General features: G+C 41.3%; 2 protein-coding genes across 2 annotated transcripts; both read right to left on the minus strand.

Moving 5' to 3' along the window:
- Window positions 1–704: 704 nt before the first annotated feature.
- On the minus strand, window positions 705–25,588 carry LOC108595917 (hemicentin-1). Its single transcript, XM_033294025.1, is given in 6 exon segments — window positions 705–806; window positions 5,973–6,344; window positions 12,680–13,133; window positions 13,135–13,235; window positions 14,456–16,675; window positions 25,517–25,588. Coding segments are annotated over 6 exon segments (3,225 nt in total). The 5' UTR covers window positions 25,566–25,588; the 3' UTR covers window positions 705–777.
- LOC108608477 (folylpolyglutamate synthase) lies at window positions 7,222–9,581 on the minus strand. Its single transcript, XM_017999885.2, is given in 2 exon segments — window positions 7,222–8,681; window positions 8,683–9,581. Coding segments are annotated over 2 exon segments (2,121 nt in total). The 5' UTR covers window positions 9,499–9,581; the 3' UTR covers window positions 7,222–7,376.
- Window positions 25,589–25,758: the final 170 nt, after the last annotated feature.

The following is a 25,758-nucleotide window of genomic DNA, read 5'->3' on the forward strand; positions in this document are numbered from 1 at the left end:
AACCGAAAAAACAACAAAAGCTAATGAGCAAGCTTTTCAGTTTGCTGTTGTTGTTGTCAATGCAATTAAAACGCCATTTTGTGTTCATGTGTCCCTGTGTGTGTGTGGCTACAATAACTGTTTATTTGATTTTAGTACAATTTTGAATATTGGCCAGCCGCAGCAACAAAAGTTCCACCTATTTTCAGTGTAGAGTACGCAGGTGATGGCTTTTGGCTTTTTGAATTTGCACAATGATTTAACCAGAATATTATGGTTATTTGTATTTTGTCGCCATTGAATATGCACAAAATTGAGCAGCCTCAATTTTTGGCCACATTTTATTATTTATTAAATGTGGATTAACTTTTAGTGAGTTTGCGCGCAGTTAAATAAAAGATTAGCGCACACCAACCAACTAACAGTATTGGAAATTGAATTTAAGCATGCAGTTAAAATATTAAAAGTACTCAGCATAGCTATAGAGCTGTCTACTTATTTATATGCTTAGTAACTAGTATAGACTATAGTTATATATATGCGTATCGTACAGTTGAAGTTTAGACTTAGAGCTTTGTTCTTTGGTATTTTTTTTGGTATATAAACTGTTTCGCTGCTGTTTTGGTCGAAATATGTTTTGTGTGTCAGCTTAAATTAATTGTTTGTATATATTAATTTAAATTAAATGCCATTTCATTCGAAATGTTCAATTTTTTGCACATATGCTCAACTTACTTTTATGTTAATGCCAAAACGTGTTTGTTTCATATTTTTGCATGCGTTTAACTGGCCATTAGTTTAATTTGCTAAATCCTGTATTATGTCCGCTGCAATGACAAGAGAATGGAAAAAATAAACTTCAATATTATTTAGTGTCAGTTTAATAATAAATCATGTAGATTGCTCAATTTAAATTAATTAAAAACTACATTAAACTAGGTGGGTATTAATTTGACGCATGTGCTACAAAATGGGGTCGCCACTTTGTAGCAAATACTTAACTAAAATGTATATAAAGCTTTCAATGCGCTGCCGCTCTAAATGCATTTGCGTTCAATCTGCATGCCACACATTCAATATATATAACGAAATATCTATCTGTATTATGTGACAAAAGCAGCGCAACATAATCAACACTCAGGTGAGTGCGAAAAACTCAATTCAAATGCCACAACACTCAGCGCGCTGGCTGAGCTGCAATCCTATGGAATATGTGAGTATTTGAAAAGTCAACACTTGTCAAGTTTTGTCTGCTAGACTTGCAGTTGAGGTTTATGCGCGTACTAAATGCGCGAAAGTGAAAAAATGTGCTTAGCATAAAATTTAAACATTTTTGTGTATACGTGTATATATTTTGTTGCATATGTGTGCAATTTTTATAGCTACAGCTATTGACAAGCTTTAAGTTCATGCTACGCATAAACCGCAGCATAAAAGTATGCTATATTTTTTTTAGTGTGCTTGGGCTGTCGTCGCTGATTTCGCAGCGCTGAACACTTTTGCACTTTGCGCGAGTGCACGCTGACAATTGCAACTTTTGCATAAATACATTTTCTGCATTTACCACACACACGTGCTGCACACTTGAAAGCGTCGTGCCACACACACTTGTGTATTTGAAGTGGCAGCGCAAATCGTTGCCTGCGGTGGCACAATGAAAAATACTTTAGCGCACGCATTGAAAATTCATCAGCAAAGCAAAGTAAAGCGTTCAGTTTGCTCTGCTCTATGTCTAGCTGGTACGCTTAAATGAAATATATATAAATTAAGTACAGCTGAAGCGCAGTCCAAACAATAGCAGACATGCTCGTTTGAGTTTCATTAGCTAATAAACATTTTATGCGAGCGCTTAACGTTCCGTTCCGTTTGGTCAGTCAACTGGCAATTTGCTAAATTGTTTGAAAGGCTGCACATAAACATAAACTGCAAGCTTCGCGGCATAATTAACAAGCTGCCTGGCGCGCACTAAAGTTAGTTAAATTACCTGCGCTTTCATTTAATACAAAATTGAACTAAAGCTTGCAATAGCAATTTTCGCTGTAGTGCAAATATTATTTAGTACATTATTTAGGCAGTTGAACTTCATCGCTTTATTACTATTTATAGCAGCGAATTATTTTGTTGCCAAGGCTTCGACGCTGCTGTTAGCTCATAAAACATGTGCTAGCCCGCAGGTATTTTGTTGGCTGCCTGCCGTTGGGCTCTATAACAATTTTCTGCACCTTTACACGCTCGTTCGCTGTGTCTCTCTCTCTCTCTCACTCTCCCTCATGCTGTCTCGTATTTATGCCTATGAATATTTCACTTAATTGAAGCGCATTCATTACAAGCTGCCGCGTTACGTTGCCGCCTGCCACACGGCCAAGCGCTTGCCACACTTTTGGCGTTGTAATTAAAATAAATTTATTACGCAAAGTGTTTTGCCAAAAAATTTGTCGAAACTTGTTTGGCCCCTCCATAAATAATTCACAAGTGTAGCCAGTCTAAATGTAAACAAGTGTATGTGTGTGTGTGTGTGTGCTATTATGCTTAATGATCTGTCGTATAAGCTTAACAATGTGGCTTGTTCGCTTTTTTGTTGTTATTGCCGGACATTTTGTTGCATTTTTATGTTATGCTTAATACGCTTTATCATAAACAGGTCTACAGCAAAAGTCATAGCTTGGCCATGAGTAATAAAATGAAATGCATAAGAGTTATTTAGTGTCTCATAAGCTTCAAAATGCATAACACAAGCATTTTTTTTGGCTTAATTAGTTTTCAAAGCTTACAACTAGCATCAAAATTAGTTAACAGCAATGAATTTTATATCATAACTTGCTCAAAAATGATTCGATTCTTGAATGTTTTAGAATTGTATTGTTTAATCTTATATTATTTAATATTATATTTTTATATAATTATAAATAATCTTATATTTATTGTTTTAATCTTGTAATGCTGCTAAAAACAAAGTTGCATCATTACATTTGGGATTTCAGAATGTCGCATAGAAATCAAAGCTACAAAAAAATCTTAACATATGCAAATTTTAATGCAGATCTATTCTCTTGCTAACGAAATCAGTGGGCTAACTTACAGACTTTAAAAAGTTGAAAATTTCAATGAAAATTACTTATTTATTTACTTATTTTGTTGGCTTAATATTTGCTTAGGCATTTAAATTGCTATATCTACATGAATTGAATTGAATCATTTGAATCGATTTTTTTCTAAGCGAGCTAGAGCTGCTCAAAGTTTCCAATTGCATAACAATTGACGCGATTGTTTGCTTAAGTCTGTGCCGCGCCTACGCTTATAGACAAATATCTGCTTTAAATGCTTGGCACACCTTGTTGCCTTGTTATTTAATCAAACATTGAAAATTGATAGCTTTAAATTGCAGCACGAAATGAAGCTGTGCTGCAATTTGTGGAATGCGCTCAAACAACTGCCAATAGAGACGCTAAATGTTTGGCATTTTCAACTGATTGTGCTGTCTCTGCTTTCGTTCTACCCTCAAATGCTGCCGCTGCTGCTGCTGCTGCTGCTGCTACGGCCGCAAATGTGGCAATTGAATTGCACAGATCGGCAAACTCAAAAGCATTGCATACTTTGCAGCGCCAATAGAGAGAACGCGCACAAAATATTTTTGCAGGCAGCGCCAACGTCAAAAGCGGCGCATCGACTAACAATTTCTACACTTAAAGCTTGCAGCTTTGTCTGTGTGCTCCACTTGAAATTCAAGATGTTGCTCCTTAGTATTGTAGTTGTTGCCTGCTTGTTTATTGTTGCCGCTGGAATGCTAAAAGCATAAGCGCAGCAAAGCGAACAGCAAACAAAATGAAAAAAGATAAATAATACAATAGAAACTACAAGGTGCAGTAAAATTGCAGCAGCGCAGGGTATGCACAACTAGTGAATGGCTATGGAATAAAATAAATTTAATAAATTACATTGCAAACTAATTAAATGCGTGCTCTAAGTTACTTATGCTTATACTTATTAAAGCAATCATAAGTCAGCTTTGGCTGACACACACACAACTGCCCACTATTTCTTTTGCTAGCCTTTGAGTGCGCTCTTTGCTTTTGCTTTTGCTTGCAGCAGCCAAGAAGTTAACGGGCATATTTTGCTTTGGCCTGTTTGTTTGTTGCTTGTTTGGTTGGTCTGTTGGCTATTTTTGTTGCTCTTTTTTGTGGCCAGAAATGCGGCACAGGCTGTGGCCACTGCAGTTGCTGCTGCTGCTGCTGCTGCTACGACTTTGACTGCTTTGTTTTAATTGAAATGTTTTTGCTACTCAGACTGCTGCTGCTACTGCTGCTGGCTGCTAAGCGGATTAGAAGCACTTCATAATGTTCATATGGTAAATATGAATGTCTGAGAGCAGCAAAACAATTGAGCTGCCGTCGCAACAGCAGCAGCTGTTCGCCTTTTTTTTTACTGCTGAGTTGAGCTGCGTCATTGAAGTAGCATTTAGTGCCAGTTAGCATATTACGTATACGCATTGTGTATGTTTGTGTACATAAGCAGCAGCCGCAGCATAGTACTCAAATGCCTCTGGCAGTGGCAGTGGCAAAAAGCGACAGAATTTGTGGCATATGCTAAGCCGCTTTGCAGTTCCAACTAATTTGGCTTTTTACAACTTTTTACTAATTTGTGTAGTGGCTGAAAGGTTAAAAGACTTTGATAAAAACGTAGCTTGCTGCTAAGAATTATTGTTATTAAATTGCAACAAATGTTGCGTATACTTAATTTGTTAATCACGCTCTCAATCAGAGATTTAAAGCAATGCGTGAATTGTTTGCAATTCAATTAGTTTACAGTCTATACAAACCTGAATTTTCCAAGAATCGGCAAGAATTATTTTACTGCTGTGTTAACAAAATGCAATTCAGCATGCAAACTAAACTGCATTTCTTTGAATTCCTATACTAATTGAATGCGCTTTGCTTACATTTAATTTAAATTGATTGTTAGTTTACAGTTTAATTCAAATTTCAAAGCAACTGTCAAATTTATAAATGCGAAAAAATAATCTATAGAAAACAAAAAACGTTGTAAGCTAAGCATTTGTTATAATGATTTGAAAATAGTAATAAAATTGCAATTAATTTGAATTTAAACTTTTAGTTAGTGCAGCCTGAAGTCTTCAACTGCTTTGGCTGCTAAGTTACAATTAAAAATCAATAAATAATAAATCAATTTTTTAATGTGTTGCATTATTTATAAAAATTGTTTGGCTGCTTGAAACTAAATTTTCCAGCGTTTGAAGCTGACGCTCACTTTCATGGCAAAGCTCACCCATTGTATTTTATATAGAAGTTGCTGCTGCTGGCAGCGCTTGTGTCTTGCTGCAGCCACTAACTGCAGCAATGCTCTCGCATTTTATTTCGTTGCTTCATTTTTTGTTGTTTTGTATTCCCTTTTTCGTTGCTTTTTGTTTGCTACTGTGGGTATGTGGCCATGCTGCATGCTGTTCACTGATTCACTTCACTTATAGCTGCCAGCGTTGTTTGATTTTGATTTTGTAAAATATTTTGTGTTCGTGCATTTTACATTTTTCGTTGCCATTCGCTTTAGTTTTTTACAGCACGCAGTGAAGCGCGGGGCGGGGCTTGGTGGGGCGGGGGGCGTTGCTGTGATAGTTGTCGCTGGAAGCGATTTGTTGTTCTTGATATATGCAAGCGAGGCAGGCGTAGGAGTAACAGTAAACAGAGTGAGCTTACTTATTTATGTATGTGTGTGTGTGTGTCTAGCGGTTGTTTTGCTGCATAAAAAGGATACAAATGCAAACTGTGCACATCCTGTGAGCAAGCACTGCTGCTGCAACTCTATTTTATTTATAAGTGTGCCACACAGCAGCTGCAAAGCTTACCCCAATCCTTACCCAATTCAAACTTGCAGCTTGCAACACTTAGCTGCCTTATCAATCAAACTGATTTCTGAGCCATTCATCTACTGCTATCTTAACTCTCTCTCTCTCTCTCTCTCTCTGCAGAGTCAACACTTACCCAGCTGCTGCTGTTGTTGTTGCTGCTGCTTTGGTTGCTCTCGTCGCTGTGGCGGCAGCGGTGGCTGCTTCGACTTGCGCAGCGTGCCATAGCGTTGGGCCGCCTGCAACATTTCATGCGGCGTCAGCGGCTGCTGCTGCTGTGCTGCTGCCAGTGGTGTCAGCTGGCCAAAGCTTTGCTGACTAAGCGAACTGGTTACAGTGTTTATATGCGGATAGCCAGCGTAATCCACCAGTCCACTGAAGGCCGAGGGTGGACGCTGCTCCACATAAATCTGCTGCGACTGAGCAGCGGCCAGCTGGAGTCGCCACAGCGCCTCCTGTGACAGATCACGCGCATTGCTGTAGTTGTTCTCCTGGCTGTTGCTGGACCCTGCAAAAACAAAATATGCATTAGCTATGGGCAGCAACTAAAGTCGGGTGCGTCAGGTGCTCATAACAGGTGTGAAAGGCAAAGTGAAGTGCAAATTCTGTGCTGCTGTGTGCAAGTCACTGCGGCTAATTAGTTAAAACAAAAGATGTGCCAAGTCATGCTCATCAGCCGCAGTAGAGCAGCTGTGCAGTCGAGCAAACGCCGCTGCTGAAGGTGTCCAGCTGACAGCTTCAGTTGCAGCAGCAGCAGCAGCTACAAAGCTCGCCCCAGAGGCTGAGCATAAGTTGAAGCTTTAAAATGTTGTAAATGTAAATGAAAATTAAAAACACACAATAGCTGACGAGTTAACAATTTACGAAAGTTCTGTGCTTAGTTTGGTTAAAGCAGCAGTGATAATAAATATAAATAAATCTGTATACAGATTACAATAAAAATGTCGCGTTGTAGTTTTATTTATGTGCCATATAGTTTGAGTTAAAGCAAAGCTTCAAAACTGTCAGCCCAGCACTTATTTATTTAATGTTGAGTAATCAAATTTCTCAGAATTTCAAATCAAATTTCAATTTAGCCTTTGGGTTTGGACTAGCTCCAGCTCGAGCTGCTTCTGGTAGACACTTAATCCGCTTTTGCAAGACACATACACATTTGTAACATTGTTTATTTTTATAATATTTTAGACGCCTTAATTAATTTGGAATTTTCCATTGAAAAAATCTCTCAAAGTTCTGCTGTTAAGACTTGATAGATTTCAGGTTAAAAATTCGTTGGCAATATTTGCTCAAAGATTTAGAGTCTTAAAATATTTTATGAGCTGCAAATCGAATTGATTTCAATGTTCAATATTAGTAACATTTGAATAAGAGACTCTATGCTTGCTTTAGAGCTTCGTCTAACTTTCTTTATTTTGCTTTTATAAAATATTTTTATCAAAGTGTTTTCTGACTCAATTCAGTGAAACGAGAACTTGAAATTTGAAGACACGCACATGAACATAAAACTATAAAATACAAAAAAGGGACTTGAGCAGCGACTTCAACGAAACTTGGCGATATCCTGACGCTTGGCCTGCTGTATCCAGAGCATGGTGCCGCCAACTAACTCCCTGGAGCCAGTGACAAGCACATCGACTTCACTACGCATGCCATAGCGCTGATTGGCGTACTTATCGCGCAGATGCTCAAAGGCGGCAGCAACGTTCAAGCAGAGCTGCGAGTTATCCTTGCTGCCATTTTCCTCGCAAAGCGAACGCCAATTGCTGGCATTGCGCTTGGCGCGCTGCAGCTCCTCCATGCCCTGCCAGGCCTGCGCCTGCGCCTGCTCAGACTCCAGCGATTCGCCCTCGAATAGCACAGGACTGGGCACAAAACAGGCCTCCTCAAAGCGCAGATTGTGACTGATGATCGTAAGCAGATCCTTGGCATTGAACTCGTTGACTTTGCTAAACAGCAGCACCTTGGACGAGCGACTGCTGCGCGTGCGTGTGTAGAACCATTCGCGGCACATCATCATGCTCTCCAGCGTATCGGCGCTGTCTAAATAAATATTGAATATGTCATGCTTGAAGAACTGAAACATGCCCTGCGGCTCATAGACGCTCAAGCCGCGTAATGTGGCAGGAGTGAGCTGCGTGCTGTTGTGGTCCAAGCCAAGCGCGTATTCGGGCTTGTGGCGTCTCAGATAATCATAGGCCAGCTGTATGGCCAACGAAGCGTTGAGCTTGACTGTAAAATTGACGTCATTGAGCTGCTTTTTGCACTCGGCATTGGCTTCAATGTAGGCAGCGTAAGGCGGCACGCGATGCAGCTCCAGGCTCAGCTGCTTGGCGCGCTGCCCCAGCACTTCGCAGCACTCGGGCTGACTGGCGCTGGTGTAGAGACTTGACTCTGGCTTCATTATGGCCGCCTTGGCCCAGGCAATGTCACGCATGGAGTTGCTTAGATGGAAGCTCGCCTCCCAGCCCAGCGTGCTGATGCCAATGGTGCGCGCATGTGAAGTGATGTTCGTGCAGTCGGCAGCGCAGGCGGCGCCTATTTCAACAATAGCCACCTCCACGCCGGCAGCGCGAAACGCATGAAACGCCAGCACAGTCAGCAGCTTGTTATAAACTGGCGGCGGCTGCAGCGGCGCCAGCGTGGCAAGCAGCTGCTGTGCATGCCACTAGCTCGCTAACTGCTGCTCACTCAGCGCTGGCCATCGATGCAGTATACGTTCTTTTGTTTCAAATAAATGTGGCGCCGTCAGCACGCCCGTTCGAACGCTATGCGCGCGTAATATGCTTTCCACTAAGGCGCAAGTGCTGCCACGCCCCTTGGTGCCAGCTACTTGTATTACCGGCAAGCGCTGTTAGCTGCTCCAGCTCATAGCCTGTTAGCTTTAAATATTGAAGCGTTAGTTCTATATTCGGCTCAGTTTGCTGCTGACCAGCTGCAGTTTTAGCTTTGACTACAGCGCGTCCTTGCGCAGGCTCATGCAGCTGATAGCTGTTTAGCTGTTTAACAGCTGCTAAATAAGCTAAACGCTCGGGCGTCTTAGGCTCTGGTTCAGGCTCAGGCTCAGGCTCAGACACAGCTTGAGCTGCTGCTGTTGCTGCTGCTGTCGCTGCTGCTTTCACTGGCGTTTGCTTTAGCTGATTGAGTTTCTGCTGCTGCATATCGCGTCCTGCCTGCTGTTTGGCCTTCATATCGTTTAGCCACTGTGCCTGCTTCTGCTGCTGTGAGCCTTGCATGCGATTCATCCAGCTCTTGCGCTCCGCTGTGCTGCAAACGCCTTTGGGCTCCGCCGCTTTATTCAGCTGCGCTTGCTTTTGTGGCGCCCAAGCTTGCGGTGCTGCCGCTGCTGCTGCTGGCGTCGCTGCTGCTGCTACTGCTGGCGTTGTTTGCTCTTTAGCTTTCAGCTGCGCCTTGCGCTGCATTTCGGGCGACACCTTTGCCATCCACTTGGCACGCTGATCCGCTATATTGTGCTGCACCTTGGGCTCCAACTTGGGCGTCTCCACTGGCACTTGCACTTGCATTTGCGGCTTGGTATCCGCTGATTTCTCACGCATTGGCGTCCTAGTCACTGCACTCTTGAAGCTCAGCTTGAAGAAATTCTTTTTGCTTACATTGTTTATAACGCGACTGTTCAGCAGCGATCGCTTCATAAGCAGCAACATTTTAGTGTCTGAGGCTGGTTTTAAAAATTTTTTGTAGCTATGCGACCAAAATTATATTTATAAATATGGCGTAATTTATGCTGTCTTCTGTATTTGTGTATATTGTTGTTGTTTTTGATTTTCAACAATTGTCAGTTGAGACAGTTGCTCAAAAGACTGCATGAGCTTACAATTCAAACAGCTTATAATATTTAAACTGTTGAATTCTTGAAAGAAAGATAAACGAACAATATTCGAAATATTCTAAAATGGGAAAAAATAGGGAAACAATATTAAATGATAAAATTAGAGTAAAAAAAATGGGGAAAGAAAATAAAATGAACAATAAAAATGATAGTAAAGTAATATTGAAAATATTCTAAAATGGGGAAAAGTGCTTCAAGACTTAAATAAGTCAATGCCAATGAATAAACATAACTTTAAGTATTTAAGTATTGCTATTTGCTCAATTCGTATCTTATGAATTTTAGTTTTAATTAGTTACAATATTTTATAACTGGTCACATTATTGTAGCATAGAATTAATTCTAAGCTGACTTGTGTATTAGCAATTCAATTTCTGTGCAAAGGATCTTATTATAATTAAAATACCACAAGGGTTTTTATGAAGCAGGCATTAAATTAAAGGCTTAGCATTTTATATATTAAAAATAATCAATATAATGTTAAAAAATTCAAGTGAAAGTTAAAAAAAAAAAAATAAATTGTTATTAAAGCACACACATTTCCAAATGAAATCACTTTAATTTGCTGCAGCTTTCTAAAGCATTTTGCTGTTGCTTTTATTTCTTAAAAGAAAAGTTGCTCAGTGGAAAGTTGAGTGCTTATAGTTTTTTTAGTCAAGCCATAATAATGGAGTGCTGTGTGCATTTAGAAAGTTGTGTAGTGCAGTGCAGCTTTATCTAGTAGTATATTTTTTATTATATGCGCATTTTAATTGTTATTTAGCAATTATTGGCATCATGTGTGCATTTAGTGGTGCAAAAGTTCAAGTGTTGCTTATAATAATTGCAGTTGCAGTTGTTGGTGCCACATCAAAGGTGCGAGTGCAACAGCGTATGTTTAGCTTCGTTTGCGTGTGTGTGTGCGAGAGTGTGTGTGTTACCTGTGATGGCAAGTGTTGTTGTTGTTGTTGTTGCGGTTTTGGCATTACGTGAAGTTGTTGTAATTGTCGTTGCCAGCGCTGTAGTAGCAACTGCCGTAGCTGCGGTCACCTGCAACCTCTCATGCTGTTGCTGCTGCTGCTGTCTTCTTTTTGTTTTGCTGGCCCAAGCCTGCCACGCTTTAAGGTGGCGCTGTTGTTGTTGTAGTTGTTGCTGTTGGTGGTGTGAGTGTTGGTGTTGCTGGTGGGTTGCTTCGTTAGTTTGGCGACGCGTGCTGCTGCTGCTGCAAGTTGCTGTTGTTGTTGTTGTTGTTGCCCAGCTGGTAGTGCGGCTGCCTCAAGTGGTCCTGCTTTGGTTGCAACCACAAGCACCACACACACACATGCACACACACACACACACATATTTTATGTGTCGTCAGTTTGCGCAAGTTGGTGGGGGGGGTTAGAGAAATAGTAATTAAGTTGGCGTTGGCGCGGCGCATTTAAGTGACAAGTCAAAAAAAAAATACAAAAATAAGCAAAGCTAGTCTGCCCCAAAACCCAAACACGCTGCGCTGGCAAAGGCCACACAATTAAAATGCATTCTGTGGTGTAAATTTTTCCCATTTTGGCTTAGCTAGCGCATAAAGACAGCCAGACAGGCAGACAGACAGACAGGTGGGTAGGAGCTTTAGTTTTCTTTTTTTTTCTCATTTTTTGTGTTGGCTTTGCAAAGTTTTGGCAACTGTTTGCGCGTTCCCGGCGAAAAGAGTGCAGCAAAATAAACTATGATGAAATTTTTTTGTGTGTGTCGCTTTGCCGAGCACCATTAAATGAAGGTCCTTTGCTCACAAAGCTTTCACTTGAAAATCAACAACCAGCTACGCTACGTGCTATTAAAAACAATTTCAAAGCGCCAAAAAAGAAAAAAACAAAAACGAGCAACACTAGAAACAGCAAAGTCTTTGTCAAGCTCAGCAGACGTTAAGAAATGTTGTTAGACTAACTTACGTATACGTAATAAAAATATTGGGGGGAAATCCTGAAGGCTACCAGCACATTAATTTAAGTTCATTTTCTAGCAATGCTTACAAATGATTTAATGTCATATATAAAAGAAATATGTGCTAGCTCAATTTAATAATCAGTCTTTTAAATAAAAGTTTATTTGGTAACTAAATTATTACTTGATTAATAAAAAAATGTGTGCTGCTCATTAAATGTAACAAATATATTTGCTGAAATCTTTGAAGCTAAAAAAATATTTATATTATTCGATTCGATTTTTATTTCATAAATATTTGCTACGAATTTTGAAACTGTCACTAGCTTAAATATTTTTTATTTAATTTGACTTATAATTGCACACACTGCACAATGATTTTTTTATTTCTTTAATTTGATTAAATTTAGCTCCGCTTTTGATATTTAAGATGAGTTTTAACATGAAAATTTAATCAGCTTTACTATGTACTTCGACTCTCAAAATTTCTCTGAGCTACCTTTGCTTAGTTTTGTGTTTTAATACAGACAAAGAGACAGCCACTTGACAGTTTTGAAGCGGCGATGGGGCGGCTTAAAGCTAATTAAAAGAAATGCTCGACAAAGTGTAACACAAAAGGAGTGCAGTATAACGGTTTAATTCGCAGTTAATTGGCATTACGCCGGAATGCGATACACAGAAGCAGCAGCAGCGGCAGCAAAAGTTGAAGCGGCCTGGGCCATACGGCTGATGATGTAATTTGGTTGCCAAGACAGTCGATGCACTGCTGCTGCTGCTGCTTTGGCTGCTTATGCAGGACACGCACAGGGACGCATGCAGGACTCACACACACACACACACAAACGCACATAATATGCATGTTGGGGCGCACTCTAGATTGACATGAAATGCAATTACGACAGAAAGGCAACAGTCGTGATAGCAGAGAGGGTGGAGGGGGCCATTGCAGGGCAACAAGAGGCGTCGAAATGGCCGCCATAAATCTGCGTCCGCCCAAAATGAAATACCAAACACTTCATGAAGTCGAGCCAGCGCAAAATATGCGACCAACCCCCCACTTAAGTGGATTTTGTTGCCCCCGCTTGTCTACTTACACTCGCCATGATGTCCAGCGGCGACGGCGGCGGCGGCTGAGGATGGAAGCACTTGATAGCTGTCACTATCGACGCCCAACGCACTTGTCACATGATAGCCATAGCCATTCTGTTGCTGCTGTCCATAGCGTCCTGCCTTCGCCTGATACTGCATCTCGCCTTGCTGCATGTTCAGCTGCTCGTCGGGATCGTGTAGCGCCGTCAGTGTTAGCTCCATGCCCCCATCCAACTGTTTGCTGTCCAGACTGCCGGTGGGATAATACGGCGGCGGTGGTGGCGGCAGCGTCGACTGCGTTTGCTCCACATTCCGTTCGCTTGGGCTAGGCGCCACCACGGTGGTGGCATCCACATCGTACTCCTTGGCGCCGCCACTCGCATTTGGCAACGTGCTAGCTGTCGCTGCTGCCGCCTGCTTCTTGGCAGCGTGCGTGCGTCGACAGCGGCAGAAGGCGTAGAAGCAGCGCCAGAAACAGCACAAACGATATGGCCGCTATAATGATGGCCACCATGGCGGATGTGCTCAGCACAGAGCTGTGTCCCATATACGATTTACCAACTGCAAAGCAAAATTTTATTAAATGCGTATAAATTAGGGCTTGCAAATTTGTATTGTAAGTAACAAATTTTATTTCTTATGCCTAGGCAAAATAAAGCCTTAGTGCTCTATATATTTCTGCCTGAGTATATGCAAATATAAAATTCAAAATATTTCCTCTGAAAGTCCTAAATGCTGTGCATACAGCGAATGAAAATCGAACGGCAAATCAGCAAGTTGTGCTTTAATTCGTCACTCATAAATGCAATTTTATTAGTTTACGTTTGTTCTACAGATTTTTATCAAATAATGCTACAATGCTAATATTTTTCATTAAATAATGCACAAAAAACAATTTTGCTTAGGCTTAGATCATAAGTCTGAAGCGACGCTCTCAAAACAACGAAGAGCTTAGAGCGATCGTCGCAGACGAACGAAAAACGCGAGCAGCGCTGCTCTCGCTAGCATTGGCTGTCACTCTCGCTCTCTGAGCTACTACGACTTTGGCAAGCAAGCAAAACAGAGACATCAATAGCTGTGTTGGCTCAGCTGTTTATCTGTTTTTACACATGCGCGCATACGAAAGTCTAAGAGGCATCGCCGCCATCTTGGTTTTATTCTCTCAGCAGTCGAAGCGCTCTGAGCGAATTAAAGCATGCAAAGCAGCAGCGCAGCCAGCTTTGGCAAGCAAGCTAGACAGAGACAGAGCAGTGTGTGCTTAGCTGCTGAACTGCTTTTACACATGCGCAATGCAATCTCAAAGAGGGCGGCCAATCAGTGCTGCCCAAATCTCCGAAGCCACTTCCTGGTCAGTTGCTTATCGACTGTTGACGATGAAACAAGCAGTGAGCGTGCTGCCAGTATAACAATAAAAAATAATTCAAATATATTTGCTAACAATCAATATATGATGACGCTTATTAGACCTATTAAGTCTGTATACCTAATTTATTTGGAAATCAATATGCATGCCTTGAATATTTTGAATACAAATGTTTGCTTGTATTTATAAGTTTTAGATCTCAATCAAAAACGTTAAATTATTTATATTTTAATAAGAAGCTACGTTAAAGAGAATTTTTCCAATCTTCAAGCATTTTAAAGTATTTCTGCAATTGCCCAACTAACTAACAAATCTATAACAAAAGCAAATTGCTATGTATTCAATAAATTTAAATTTTAGCTAATATTTTAAGGAGTGTTTAATATTAAAAAAAAATCATATTAATTGTTGAACTTACTTTCAGCATTTGCGTAGGCTCCACAATGCTCGTGATTGGCCAACAGGCAAAGCTTAACACGCACCACCGGACCAGGACCTGCTGTTTCGGCCAGCGCCATGGTGCGATCCTCGCCCAGTTGACCGCTGCTTGGACTCGCCGAACGTCCAGTGGATGAAGTGGCTGTGGTGTAATGAGCAGAGCGCGCCATTTGATTGATGATGGCCTCCTTGAAGGTGACTTCATTCCCCGAAGGCAGCAGCGTAAGCGTCTCAACAATTTCCCACATGGGTGCGGTGGTATCTCTGGAGACTAAAGACTCCACTACAGCAATTAGAGAGAGGCAAGTGGCTGCCACATTGATGCCGAGCACGTGGGAATTGGGATCGTAGCTAACATGCAGCGGCGGTGGTATCTTGTTGACCTTGGTGGTGGCCAGAACTTCATTGGAGTGGCCCGAGTTGCCTTTGGAATTGAATGCGTAGACCTTGAACATGTAGCTCTGGTGCTGATCGAGTGGCGCCAGCTTGCAGGGATTCTCGCGAAAGCAGTTGAACTCAATCCACTCGTGCTGTGGACCACTGAGCTGATAGCTGGGCGTGAAGGACTGACCCGAACAGTCCGAGAGCAGCTGCTCACGTGGCGTGGAGACGCGACGATAGCTTACAAGATATTTGGTGGTGGAGATGCCGCCATTGAAGCCTGGCTGCCAGTTGAGCACGGCATAGTTGTGGCCCACTTCTAGGATTTTGAGTGCTGTGGGTTTCTCGGGTGCGCCTTTGGGTTGCAGACGAATTTGAGTGCGTATGGTGTCCAGAGGATTGACGGCGCGACAAGTGTAGTCGCCATAGTCTGAAAGCTGCAGATGAGCAATGCGTAGTATGGAAATGTAGATGTCGTTGTTTTCCATGCGCGTATTCAACTCGTAGTGGCCATCGCTGGACATGGTCAGTGGTGAAGGATTGTTGCCGAATTGCCATTGAAACTCAGGCTTGGGATAAGCCTGCACTTTGCAGATGACTTCAGCGGATTCGCGTAGATCGTAGGCGACTTTGTTGTACTGATGTAAAACAATGGGCTCATGCTCGATGCGCAAATGCATGGAAGAGTTGGCAGAGTTGACATCATTCTCATAGAGACAACTGTAGACACCACGATCGCTTGGCAGCAGCTGATTGCCATTGGGACGCGCCTTGCCGCGAAAGCGTAGCACGCTCTGCATGGTAACGACGCCGCCACCCGCATCAGTGGGCGTGGTGCGTATCTCATAGAATTTGCGTGCAGCTAAAATTTCAGTGCCATCCTTGATCCAACGAATTTGCGGCGCAGGCTTCGCCTTGGCACTGCAAGTGACTGCATAGTCAACATCGCCAACACGTCGCGTCATGTGCTGCTGCAGCTTGGCCAAGAACTGCGGCGGCTGATGCACCTCCAGAGCAATGGTAGCCATTTTGCCTATGCCCAGCTCATTGACAGCATGACAATGATACTTGCCCTCGCTGCCCAGATGCGCCTTGGGTATGGAATATTGCGGACCCTGCGCTAAAATCTTTTGGGTGTTGCCCTGATCGCCGTCGAGATCGCGAAACCAGCGATATTGTGGCACAGGCCAGCCTGGCGGATTCGCAGAGCAGCTGAGCGTGACGCCATTGCCCACATGCACCACCGGCTTGTTGGGTGTTATATAAGCCTGGCCAGGACGATGACGCACTAGCAAAGCCACCGTAGAGTTGCCAACGCCTTCAATGCGCTTTGAATTGTAGGGCTGCATTAAATTGACAGAGCGGCAAATATAATTGCCGGCATGTTCAGCACGCACCGAGACCAGGGTGAGCTGCTCGCCAGCATAGCGAAAGTCTGTAGCGCCCTCCTTGAGCCACTCAATAGCCATAGGCGCCGGATTGGCAGTTACATTGCATTTGACCAGCACCGTTTCGCCCTCCTCCGCCTCATGCGTTTTCGATTCGATGGTCACTATTGGCGCATATAGCACATCCAGCATTATATCCTTCTCGCCCGTCTTGCCCAGTCCATTGTCCGCACTGCAGGTGTACTTGCCTGCATGATGGCGCCCAACGCGATAGATCGTGTGACTGGTGGTTGCACTCACGTATTGCCCGTTGCGTGACCAACGCACATTCGAAACCTTCGGCTTGGCGTCCACTCGGCAGTCCAGCTTTGCCACATGATCGCGCTCAATGCGCAGCGGGTTCTGTGGACCAACCTCAACGCGTGGATAATCTGTCGAAGAAGTATAGAGTAGCTTAATATATATGTCTATAGCATACAAATAGTCAATTAAGTAGCCACTCTGGCTACACTTTTAGTTCAGCCATGGCACAGCCATTAACTTGCCAATAACCATTTTCAATTACATAGCCCCATTCATAGCAGGAGGCTAACTAAGCACTTGGCTTAAGGACTGCTCCGGGTGGGCGTGGGGGGTGGAGCTGGGCCACTGCACATTGACGAGCGGCGTGACCCATCGACATTTTTTAAATAATGCCAATTTGAGTGCCCAGCAGCAGTAACAACAGCTAAAGCAACAACTACCATTAAATGGTCAGCCCTGGCTATTAAAGCAGGTGCATTGTGCAGACGCGACTGCACAGTGGGATGTGAGCTAATGAAAATTTGCTAAACATAGTAACTAAAAATAATAATTGATTTAATAAGAACAAGTAAAGATACAGACGAAGTAAAATATAACTAAAAATAAAAAAATTAGCTTAGATATTAACAAATCATATATTAAATTTATACATAGAAATATTTGGAGACTAACATATCTTAAATAGAATGTGTAGACTGAGCAGAGTATAGAGAGAATCTATTTAACAACTGAAACTAAAAGTAGCTGCTGCTGTTAAAAAAAATATTTAGAAAAATTTATAGCATGTTGCGAATTTTTAAAAAATTGTAATTTAATTATTAACATACAATTTTAAGCGTATTTAGAAAAAAATATAGCGTGTACAAAAAATTAGAGTTGCAAATATAGTTTCATAAATATTGCTGGCTTGGTGCCACTGTGCGAAAAATGTAATTTTATTTAACTGGCTGTTCGTTTCGTTAGTTTTGGTTCACTTCAAATCACTTTTTTGGGCTCGTTTGCCACTTGGCTGGTTAGTCAAGCGCATAGCATAATAGTTACTAACAACAATTGTTGTTACTGCTGTTGTTGTTGTTCTTGTTGTTATGCCAATTAAGTCTCAAAACACTTTAGTTTAATCATCGACTGGCCAAATGCTCAATTGACCATTGTTGCTGGCCTTATTACTAGCGTGGGCCACAACACATTTCTAAACAGTTTGCACCACAGGACATTAAATAAGTTTAAAAAAAAAGGGGCAACAACAACAACAAAAATTCAACCAATTACGCTGTGGCATTAAAGCAAGTGCGTGTGCTTGCACCTGTATGGCTGTATGTGTGTTTGTGTGTTGGGTTGTGTAATTATAAAATAAAATTTAATGAGCAACGCTTGTCAGCAACGCAGGCAGCAGCTAAAAAAAATAAAATTCATTTTGCATTTCAGCACATGCTGCTGCTTGCCCGTGGGGTGCAGCAAACCAAACGCCACCCCCACACCCACCCCCCTTTGGCATTTTCATGCCTAGCCAGGCATGCAGTTTCACGCTGACGGGTGTTGGCTGCCCTGACCCCCGAAGCTCTCAGCTCTCTCCCAGTTAACTGTTACCACAAACTTGCTGACATTTGGCTCACAAACATTTCACTGCAGTTATTTTTTGTAAGCTGAGCAAACATAACTGCAAGGTATGTTCAGTTCGACAGCAATTTAGTTAACAAAATATGTTGTCATATAAACAAATAGCATTAGTTAGCTGGCAGATGTGTAAAATATTTAAATCATTTTGGTATTTTAGTGCGTGTTGAATTTGCAGGTTTTTGAGAGCATAAGACAGAAATTTGCAATTCGTTATTAATTATTATTTTTTTTTATAAATTATTTAATTTCGCTGATTTAATTTAAACTGTATACTAATTCGAATTGAAATAAGTTATTGAATTTAATTTAATGGAAAGCAAGCAAGTTAAGTAAATGTTGTATTGTTTTTATTTTAATTTAGAGCTTTTTAAATGACAGATTTATTTTTAATAAATTATTATGCTGTTGAGTTTATTTATGCTCTAAAATTGCACTTGAATTTATTTGAAATCTGCTCAAACTTAAACTTCGCTCATTTGCTAGCGCGCAAGTTAAGTAATTGTTGCATTGTTTATGTTTAAGAAAAATGATATTGTTTTTTAATAAAGTGAAGCAAGTAGTTCGTTCACATGCATGTTGGGGCTACGCCTGCTCGGCATTGTGATTTTTTATGACTGCCAACATTAGTGTGGCATAAAAAATGCGCCGCCACCACCACCCACTTGCAACTGCTTCCGGCTTGGAGCTGTGGGCGGGGCGTGCGTTGCGCATACGCCGCGTGGTCGTAACTTATGCCCGCTGGCCATTTGGCAGAGAAATTAAATTATTTAACCCGGAACTGGGCCGTGACTGCAATGTTGTTGCTTGCCGGATTGCTTGCCAGGCAGCCAGCCAGGCTTGCTTGCAGGATGTATCGCACACCTGTGCGGAGTTATTTTAATGAGTTGTAGCTTGCAGTTTGCATTTGCATTTGCTTTAAGCTACAGTTGGCTCAGAGCTCCAGAAGCAGCAGCAGCAGCAGAAGCAGCAGCTGTTGCAGCAGCAGGGCTCAGGCCCAAATTGAAAAGTTACTGCAACAACAACGAAAACAAACAGAGCACAATCAGTGAAGGGTGAAGAGCGGGAGCAGGAGCAGCTGCTGTCGCGTACGTGTCACACAACACGTCACGTCACTTCCGCAGCGCGTGCTTGCAACACCTACATGCCCCAAACATTGAAATAAATATTGAAATGTGTATGCAATGCCACATTTCATTTAACACACAAAAAAAAAAAGAAGCGAAGTTGAAATATATTTAAAGCGCTTAAAGATTAAAATATAATTGCAAAGCTGTAAATTTACTCAGCAGCAAAAAAGTCGCACACACACAAGTGAGGGCAGCTTCAAAAAAAAAAATTGTTTGTGTGCCTTTTTTTTTGTATTTTTTTGAGTGGGTGCGCACTTTTGTGCATTGGTCCATAGGTGTCATATGTATGGCCATTGAAATTAATTGAATTGGCTTTGCGTTGTAACAGTGGCAGTGGCAATTGCTGTTGCTGCAACAAAACTTGCAACACAGACACACTTTGGTGCACTTGCGGTTGCACACAAATGCTGATGAAGTTGGTTGATTGGGTGGCGAGCTGGTTGTGCCTGCAAGTTAATTGAAAGTGGGCAGCAATTAATTTGCTTTGTCACAAAAGCTGTTAAGCTTTGCTACCCCCACCGACACCCACATCCTTTTGCTTTGTAGTCACGGCTCAGTTGCTAAGAAAAACATTTTGCATCTTTTATGCGCTTAAGCGGCAGCTTAAAGTCCAACTCCAGGTTGCCAGGCTGGCAAGGCCGTGTTGCAACTCATCTGCAGGCGTCGCTGCCTCGCGGCAAAAAGCAAACTTCAAATCAGCTTAAGAAAACTGAAGCTCTGAAACTAAATCGCAGCAAATCTTTAAGCATAACAATCTCAAAGCAAAAAAAAGCAAGAGAAGTCAACGCAGGACAAAGCAACTTTCGTGGCTGTAGCTATGCAAATGTCCTTTATCTACGGCTCGTGCCAGCCCACACACACACACACGACCTAATGCACTTGTTTGCGCCACCACAGTTTACTCTCTCCTCGCTTTCTTTGTTGTGTTGTGTAAAATGGCTTTACATGAACGTCGTCTGTTCTTTTCGGTTTTGGCTTGGCAACAGCATAATCAAAAAGGACATGCCATCGCACCATGCTCTCAGTCTGCCTGCAATATTGGCAAGCAATAACAAACGAGATTCACCGGCAATTGTTGTTCTTGCTGTTGTTGTTGCTGTTGCTGTTGGCTGGCCCAAAGGGATCTTGGCAGCAGCATTTTCGACTGTCAACGTGTCACGATGTGAACGTACACTGATGTGCAAATTTCAAATAACAATTGAGCCATCAATCTATTTATACATTTTTTATTAGCGCCGGGACACAAGACACGCTAATGATTGCAACTAGAATTTTAGGCACTTGGGTACAGAGCGTAGCATTTAAATCTAAGCTGCGTTTAAATTTAGCTACGAATTTTATAGAATTTTTTAGAACTAGTAAGTAAGCATTTAATGCTAAGCTGCGTTTAAATTACCTAATGTCGAAAGAAAATTATTGCACAAAGTATCTTAAATTAGTTTAGCTAAATATTGAAAGTAAAATAAAAAAAAAATAATAATTTGAGTATTCATTATTTTGGTTGGATTGGATTAAGACAAGTCAAAGCCAAAGTTCTCAAACAGATCTGCTTTAGTGCTACATAGTTTTATATAGTTTTAATAAGGATAAAATAAGGCAGAATAGAATTCGATGGAGAGCTCCTTTTTAAGAGTCTAAGCTCCAAAGTGTAGTTAAGTATATAAAATAATTAAATCCGAAGCCAATTGCAGCAGCAAAAGTTTTGTTTTTTTAAACGAAAATAATGATGTTTATAACTTTCAATAAAATGCGTTGATTGCATTTAAAACTTTTGGTATTTACCAAAAATATTTGCATACTAAATTGCTTGCTAAATGTTTTAAATTATAAAAAGCACTTGACACGTATATATTTATTTGATTGAGGTCTAAACTATTGCCACGTTTTGAGTGTTTGCGCAAATAATCGCATTAAAAGCATTTCGCATTTGCCGCAAATATTCTGACCATTTGTTTAGTGGCAACGATTTTCACGCTAATGCGCATTGTTGTCAGAGGACGTCTCGATTTGCATGCAGCAGAGTTGCAGGTGGAGCTCAGCTGAGCGTGGTGGCATGAAAAGCAGCTGCACAGACTCTAGAGAGTGAGAGAGAGCGAACTTCTTCTTTTGCTTAGTCTTATTCTTTCTATTTCTATTTTATTCAAATTGAAATGTCTTTTCAACGGCTTTGCTTTCCACTTCAGCAGGCCACGACACATGAGTGCTGTTTGTCTTCGTCGTCGTACGCTGCGTATGCGTTATTTTTTTGGCCAAGGTAAGGGTTTATTACGTGCGTTGCATGCGAAGCTGCACACCGCACAAAAAAATCACGCGCGACACTACAACATCCCATGCACCTACGCACACACACACACACACACACGCATACATATGCATGCATTTGCATTTGTAGCCGAAGCTGTTGCAATTCGCGGCAGCTCAAATATTCATGCGACACGTGACTCTAAAACTGTGCCAAGTTGACAGCGCGACATGTCGCTTTTACACACAGTTTGCCGCCTTTGCATTTTGCATGCACATCATGCACTCAAGTCTCACCCCAACAGACCCGACCGATCGAGACTCAGCTTTGGTAAAAAAATTGTGCTAAATATTTAGAAAATGAAAAAGCAATAAAATTTGGCTGAAAAGAGCATAGCGAAAACTGCTCCAAATATGGAAACATAACTCATTTATTTTTGGGCACGTTGCGTATGCGCAATTTGTTTGGCTAGATAGACGCGACGCGCGCGTGCACGCACAAAATAATTTCATTTGCGGATTTTCGCACATTATAAAACACTCGGCACTCGGCACTCAATGACGCTGACGTCGAACGACGACAACTTGACGCATTGGGAGTTTATTTTTTGAAATGGCAGCGCATATGTATTTCTTATATCGTATTTTTTTTGCGCTCACTGTGCCTGGCGCATAAATCAATCAAATGCAGGCAGATACAACACGCAAGGCTAGCGAATGAAAAAGAAAAAATGCGAGAAAGAGATGGAGCGAGAGCGAGTTGCTGGCTGCTGAGCATGCAAGCATTTTCAATTAAAAATTGCTCTGCCATTTGTCAGCTGTTGCTGCAACTGTCTCGCTCTCTCTCTCTCTCTCTCTCTCTCTCTCTCTATCTCTATCTCTGCCTGTCTAATGTTGCCAATTGCTTATCCATCACAATCACAGTCAAGCATTAGACATCAGTACGCGTCGTCTTGGGCTGGCAGCCACATTCATATCCTGCACATCCTTTGCTTGTTAAGCTCAATCATTGCGCAGAACATGGCAAATCGTCTTGTTTGCCCTACAGCCGCCGCCACAGTGCCTCTCAAACTGTAGGCAGTGCCTTTAAATTCAATTGTTTGCACACTCCTTGCGTTTGCCCTCTGGCCTGACTGCCAGCTAAATGCACCTTGGAGGCAGTTTTGACTTTGACCCCCAACCCCAAAACACACACAGACACATAGACCACACACACACGCACACACACATTATGACCGCTGCCTATGCCTTTATTTGCTTCGTTTGCCCTATGCTGACTACTATGCTGCTAATGGATTTTAAATGAGCATCATAAATACTAAAGCCAAATGTACCGCCTCTCACACTCACACCCCCAAACACACACACACACACACAAACAACAATTGTTGTAAATCGCGCTTTTAGCAATATTACATTAGTTTTTTGGCTTGCTTGTTGTCATTTATTCTTGTGTTGTATGTTTCTACATACACAAACATATTTTCTTTATATGATATGTACAAATGTCTGTGTGTGTGTTTTGCAGCTGCAAGGAATATCAGAATTTAAATGCTTTCTTTGCTGTTGCTTGCCTAAGTGGAAATTAAAATTTGTCACAAGGCGACTTATGCTTCAACATTTTTATTCGCATACACTTGGGCACATTGAAAAAGGGTAGCTGCGAGTTAAAGTAAATGTAATAAAGCAACAATAAAGATATATGTGATTGATAAGCAAGACAAGACAAGCTCAAGTGTAACGTATACTTAATTTTAAAATTAAAGTCAAGCTAAACAGTTGGTTAAAGTTTAGTTTAGGAAAAGCTGCACCTGTTATTTCTTAGTGCAGAATTTTTATGAAATTAAATGCTGCGTAAGATAAAGAATTAAACGAACAACGACAGCGAATCGAGCTGTTCTAATAATTTCCTTATATTATGCACATAGCTAAGCCATAAATAAATTAATCCAATGTAGACATTGCTATATCCAAATTAGATTCAAAATTGCTTGGCAAATTTCAGTTGCAAACCCTGACTTTGATACGTAAGTAAATAAACAATTTAGTTTGCATGTGTTTTCAAATTGCGTATACGTAATATTTGATGCAACGTTGACAAATACTGAAAATCTTAACAGCTAAGTAACTTTATTGATATACACAATTTAGTTTGAATTTTTGCCTACAAATTACGTATACGTCATGACAGCTGCTGCAAATCAAAATAGTTTAACTTTATAAATTTGTATGCTTCAAGTTTATTTGTATAGCTTTCAACAAAGTGTATCTTAAGCTATGCCACTTTTTTTAGCTCAACGCTATTAATTTTTTATTATTGGTGAAGCCTTTAGAAATTCATCATTTATAGCTTAATAACAACTTGGCATTACTGTGGCGCCATTCTATTTTATTTTTCAAAAAATAATACACAACCCACACACATACAACACAAATAAAGTGTGTAACAGCATAGGAAATTGTTGCAAGTACTTTTTGCACCTTGGCGAAATTAACAATTTAAGGCAGAAAAACTGGCTTGAAACTTAAAATTAATGCAAAACAACTTGTCATTAAGTCGAACGACAGCTGTACTCGCTTCGTTATTATTTTTTTTATTTCTAAACTGCTTTGCATATTTTATATTTTCTTTATCTGCATTCCCAAACAATATGTAGATGCTGGTTACGTGCTGGACGTTACAACACGCTGCAAGTGACCGAAGCTTAGTTGTTTTGCTGTTGTTGTCGTCGTCTGTTTGGTTGGTATGTCTACTTTTGCGGCTACAAATCCGGCGTGTATAAAAATGACTGCAATTTATGTTTTCCTATGAATATATTTGCGTTGCGCCCCTCGCACTCCCATTTGCCGCCGCTATGTTGTCATTTTTCTACCTTCTTCAGTTTGCCTTTTTATTGCCTGCAGCAGCAGCAGCAGCAGCAGCAACAATAACAAGCCACTAGCTGTTGTGGCTGTTACTCTATTTGATTGCATAAAACTTATGCAGATTTCATAACATATCACTTGCAAGTGAGTTTTATTAAATGCAACTTACGCTGACAGCTTTATATGAACGCTTCATATGAAATTTCATATTGGTAAAATGATAAAGTTGCTGCGACCCCCTAAAGTCTTGTCAGCTAATATGGCAGCTTGTAGCGCATGCCTAAGGCGTGAGTGCGGGCGTGGGCGTGGCAGCCACAACAATAACTAACAATCAAGTACAAGCCGTCCCCACACACGCACACACACACACACACACACAGTGACTGCGTGTGTGTGTGTGTGTGTGTGGTTAGCACATACTTTATGGGGACTGTCATGTGCGCGGCTTTTGGGTCACGTTGATCGGGACGACAGTTGGACAGCAACATTTGTTCAACAAGCTGCTGCATTTAATTACAAAAAACGAAAACCCACGTGGCGACAAAACGGTAAAAGTAAAATAGAACATAAGAACAAAAGCGAGCGAACAAAGTCGAAGAGCAGATGCTTTAACCAAATGAAGTTCTGACTTAGACTTTTAGTTTAAACGAAGTCGAAGAGCAACGAATTTAATAAAAGTAAATAAATTTCGCATAGCTGAATAATTAAAGAATATTAACGAATAACTTGGAAAGGTCTGAGTGAGACTAAAATAAGAAATAATGAACTACGAAATCTACAGCTAAATAAAAAAATAAATAGATTGCATTTTTTTGTTTGTGCTTAAAGCCAAACTTTAAGGCATTGCATTTGTCTTTAAGCACAAATTTTAAGCTCGGCATTCAAAAATACAAAGTATAAGCCACAAGCAATTGAAAGTCTTTTTATATTCGCCCCGTTGCTGTTTGTTTGTTTTTTTTAGCTCGAGCAGTTGTTAAAACTGAAAGAATGAATGGCCCCCACATTCAAATGAAATCGCTGGTCAAGTCATAAATTTTGAACCCGTGAACCAAGCCCAAGCCCAAGCCCTTTTCTTTTAGCCAGGGCTGGCTGACTGGCTGGCTGGCTGGCAGTACTTACAGTTGACATTCAGTGTAACGCTCGTTTCGAGCGTATGACCCACGGGCATGGCACGATTCCAAACGATCAAATAACTTGCAACCATCGTCTCCTCTGGCAGTATTGCAGTGGTGCATGGAAAAGGTTTGGAAAATTGAAAATTCGTTGCGCTTTTCATTGCCGCGTGCGAGTTTCAATTAGAAAACAAAGCAACAGCCACAACGAGTTGACTTGACTGATGGACAGGCATTCACCTGTGCTGA

This window comes from Drosophila busckii, chromosome 2L (assembly GCF_011750605.1).
Source record: "Drosophila busckii strain San Diego stock center, stock number 13000-0081.31 chromosome 2L, ASM1175060v1, whole genome shotgun sequence".
NCBI classification, from domain to species: Eukaryota; Metazoa; Arthropoda; class Insecta; order Diptera; family Drosophilidae; genus Drosophila; species Drosophila busckii.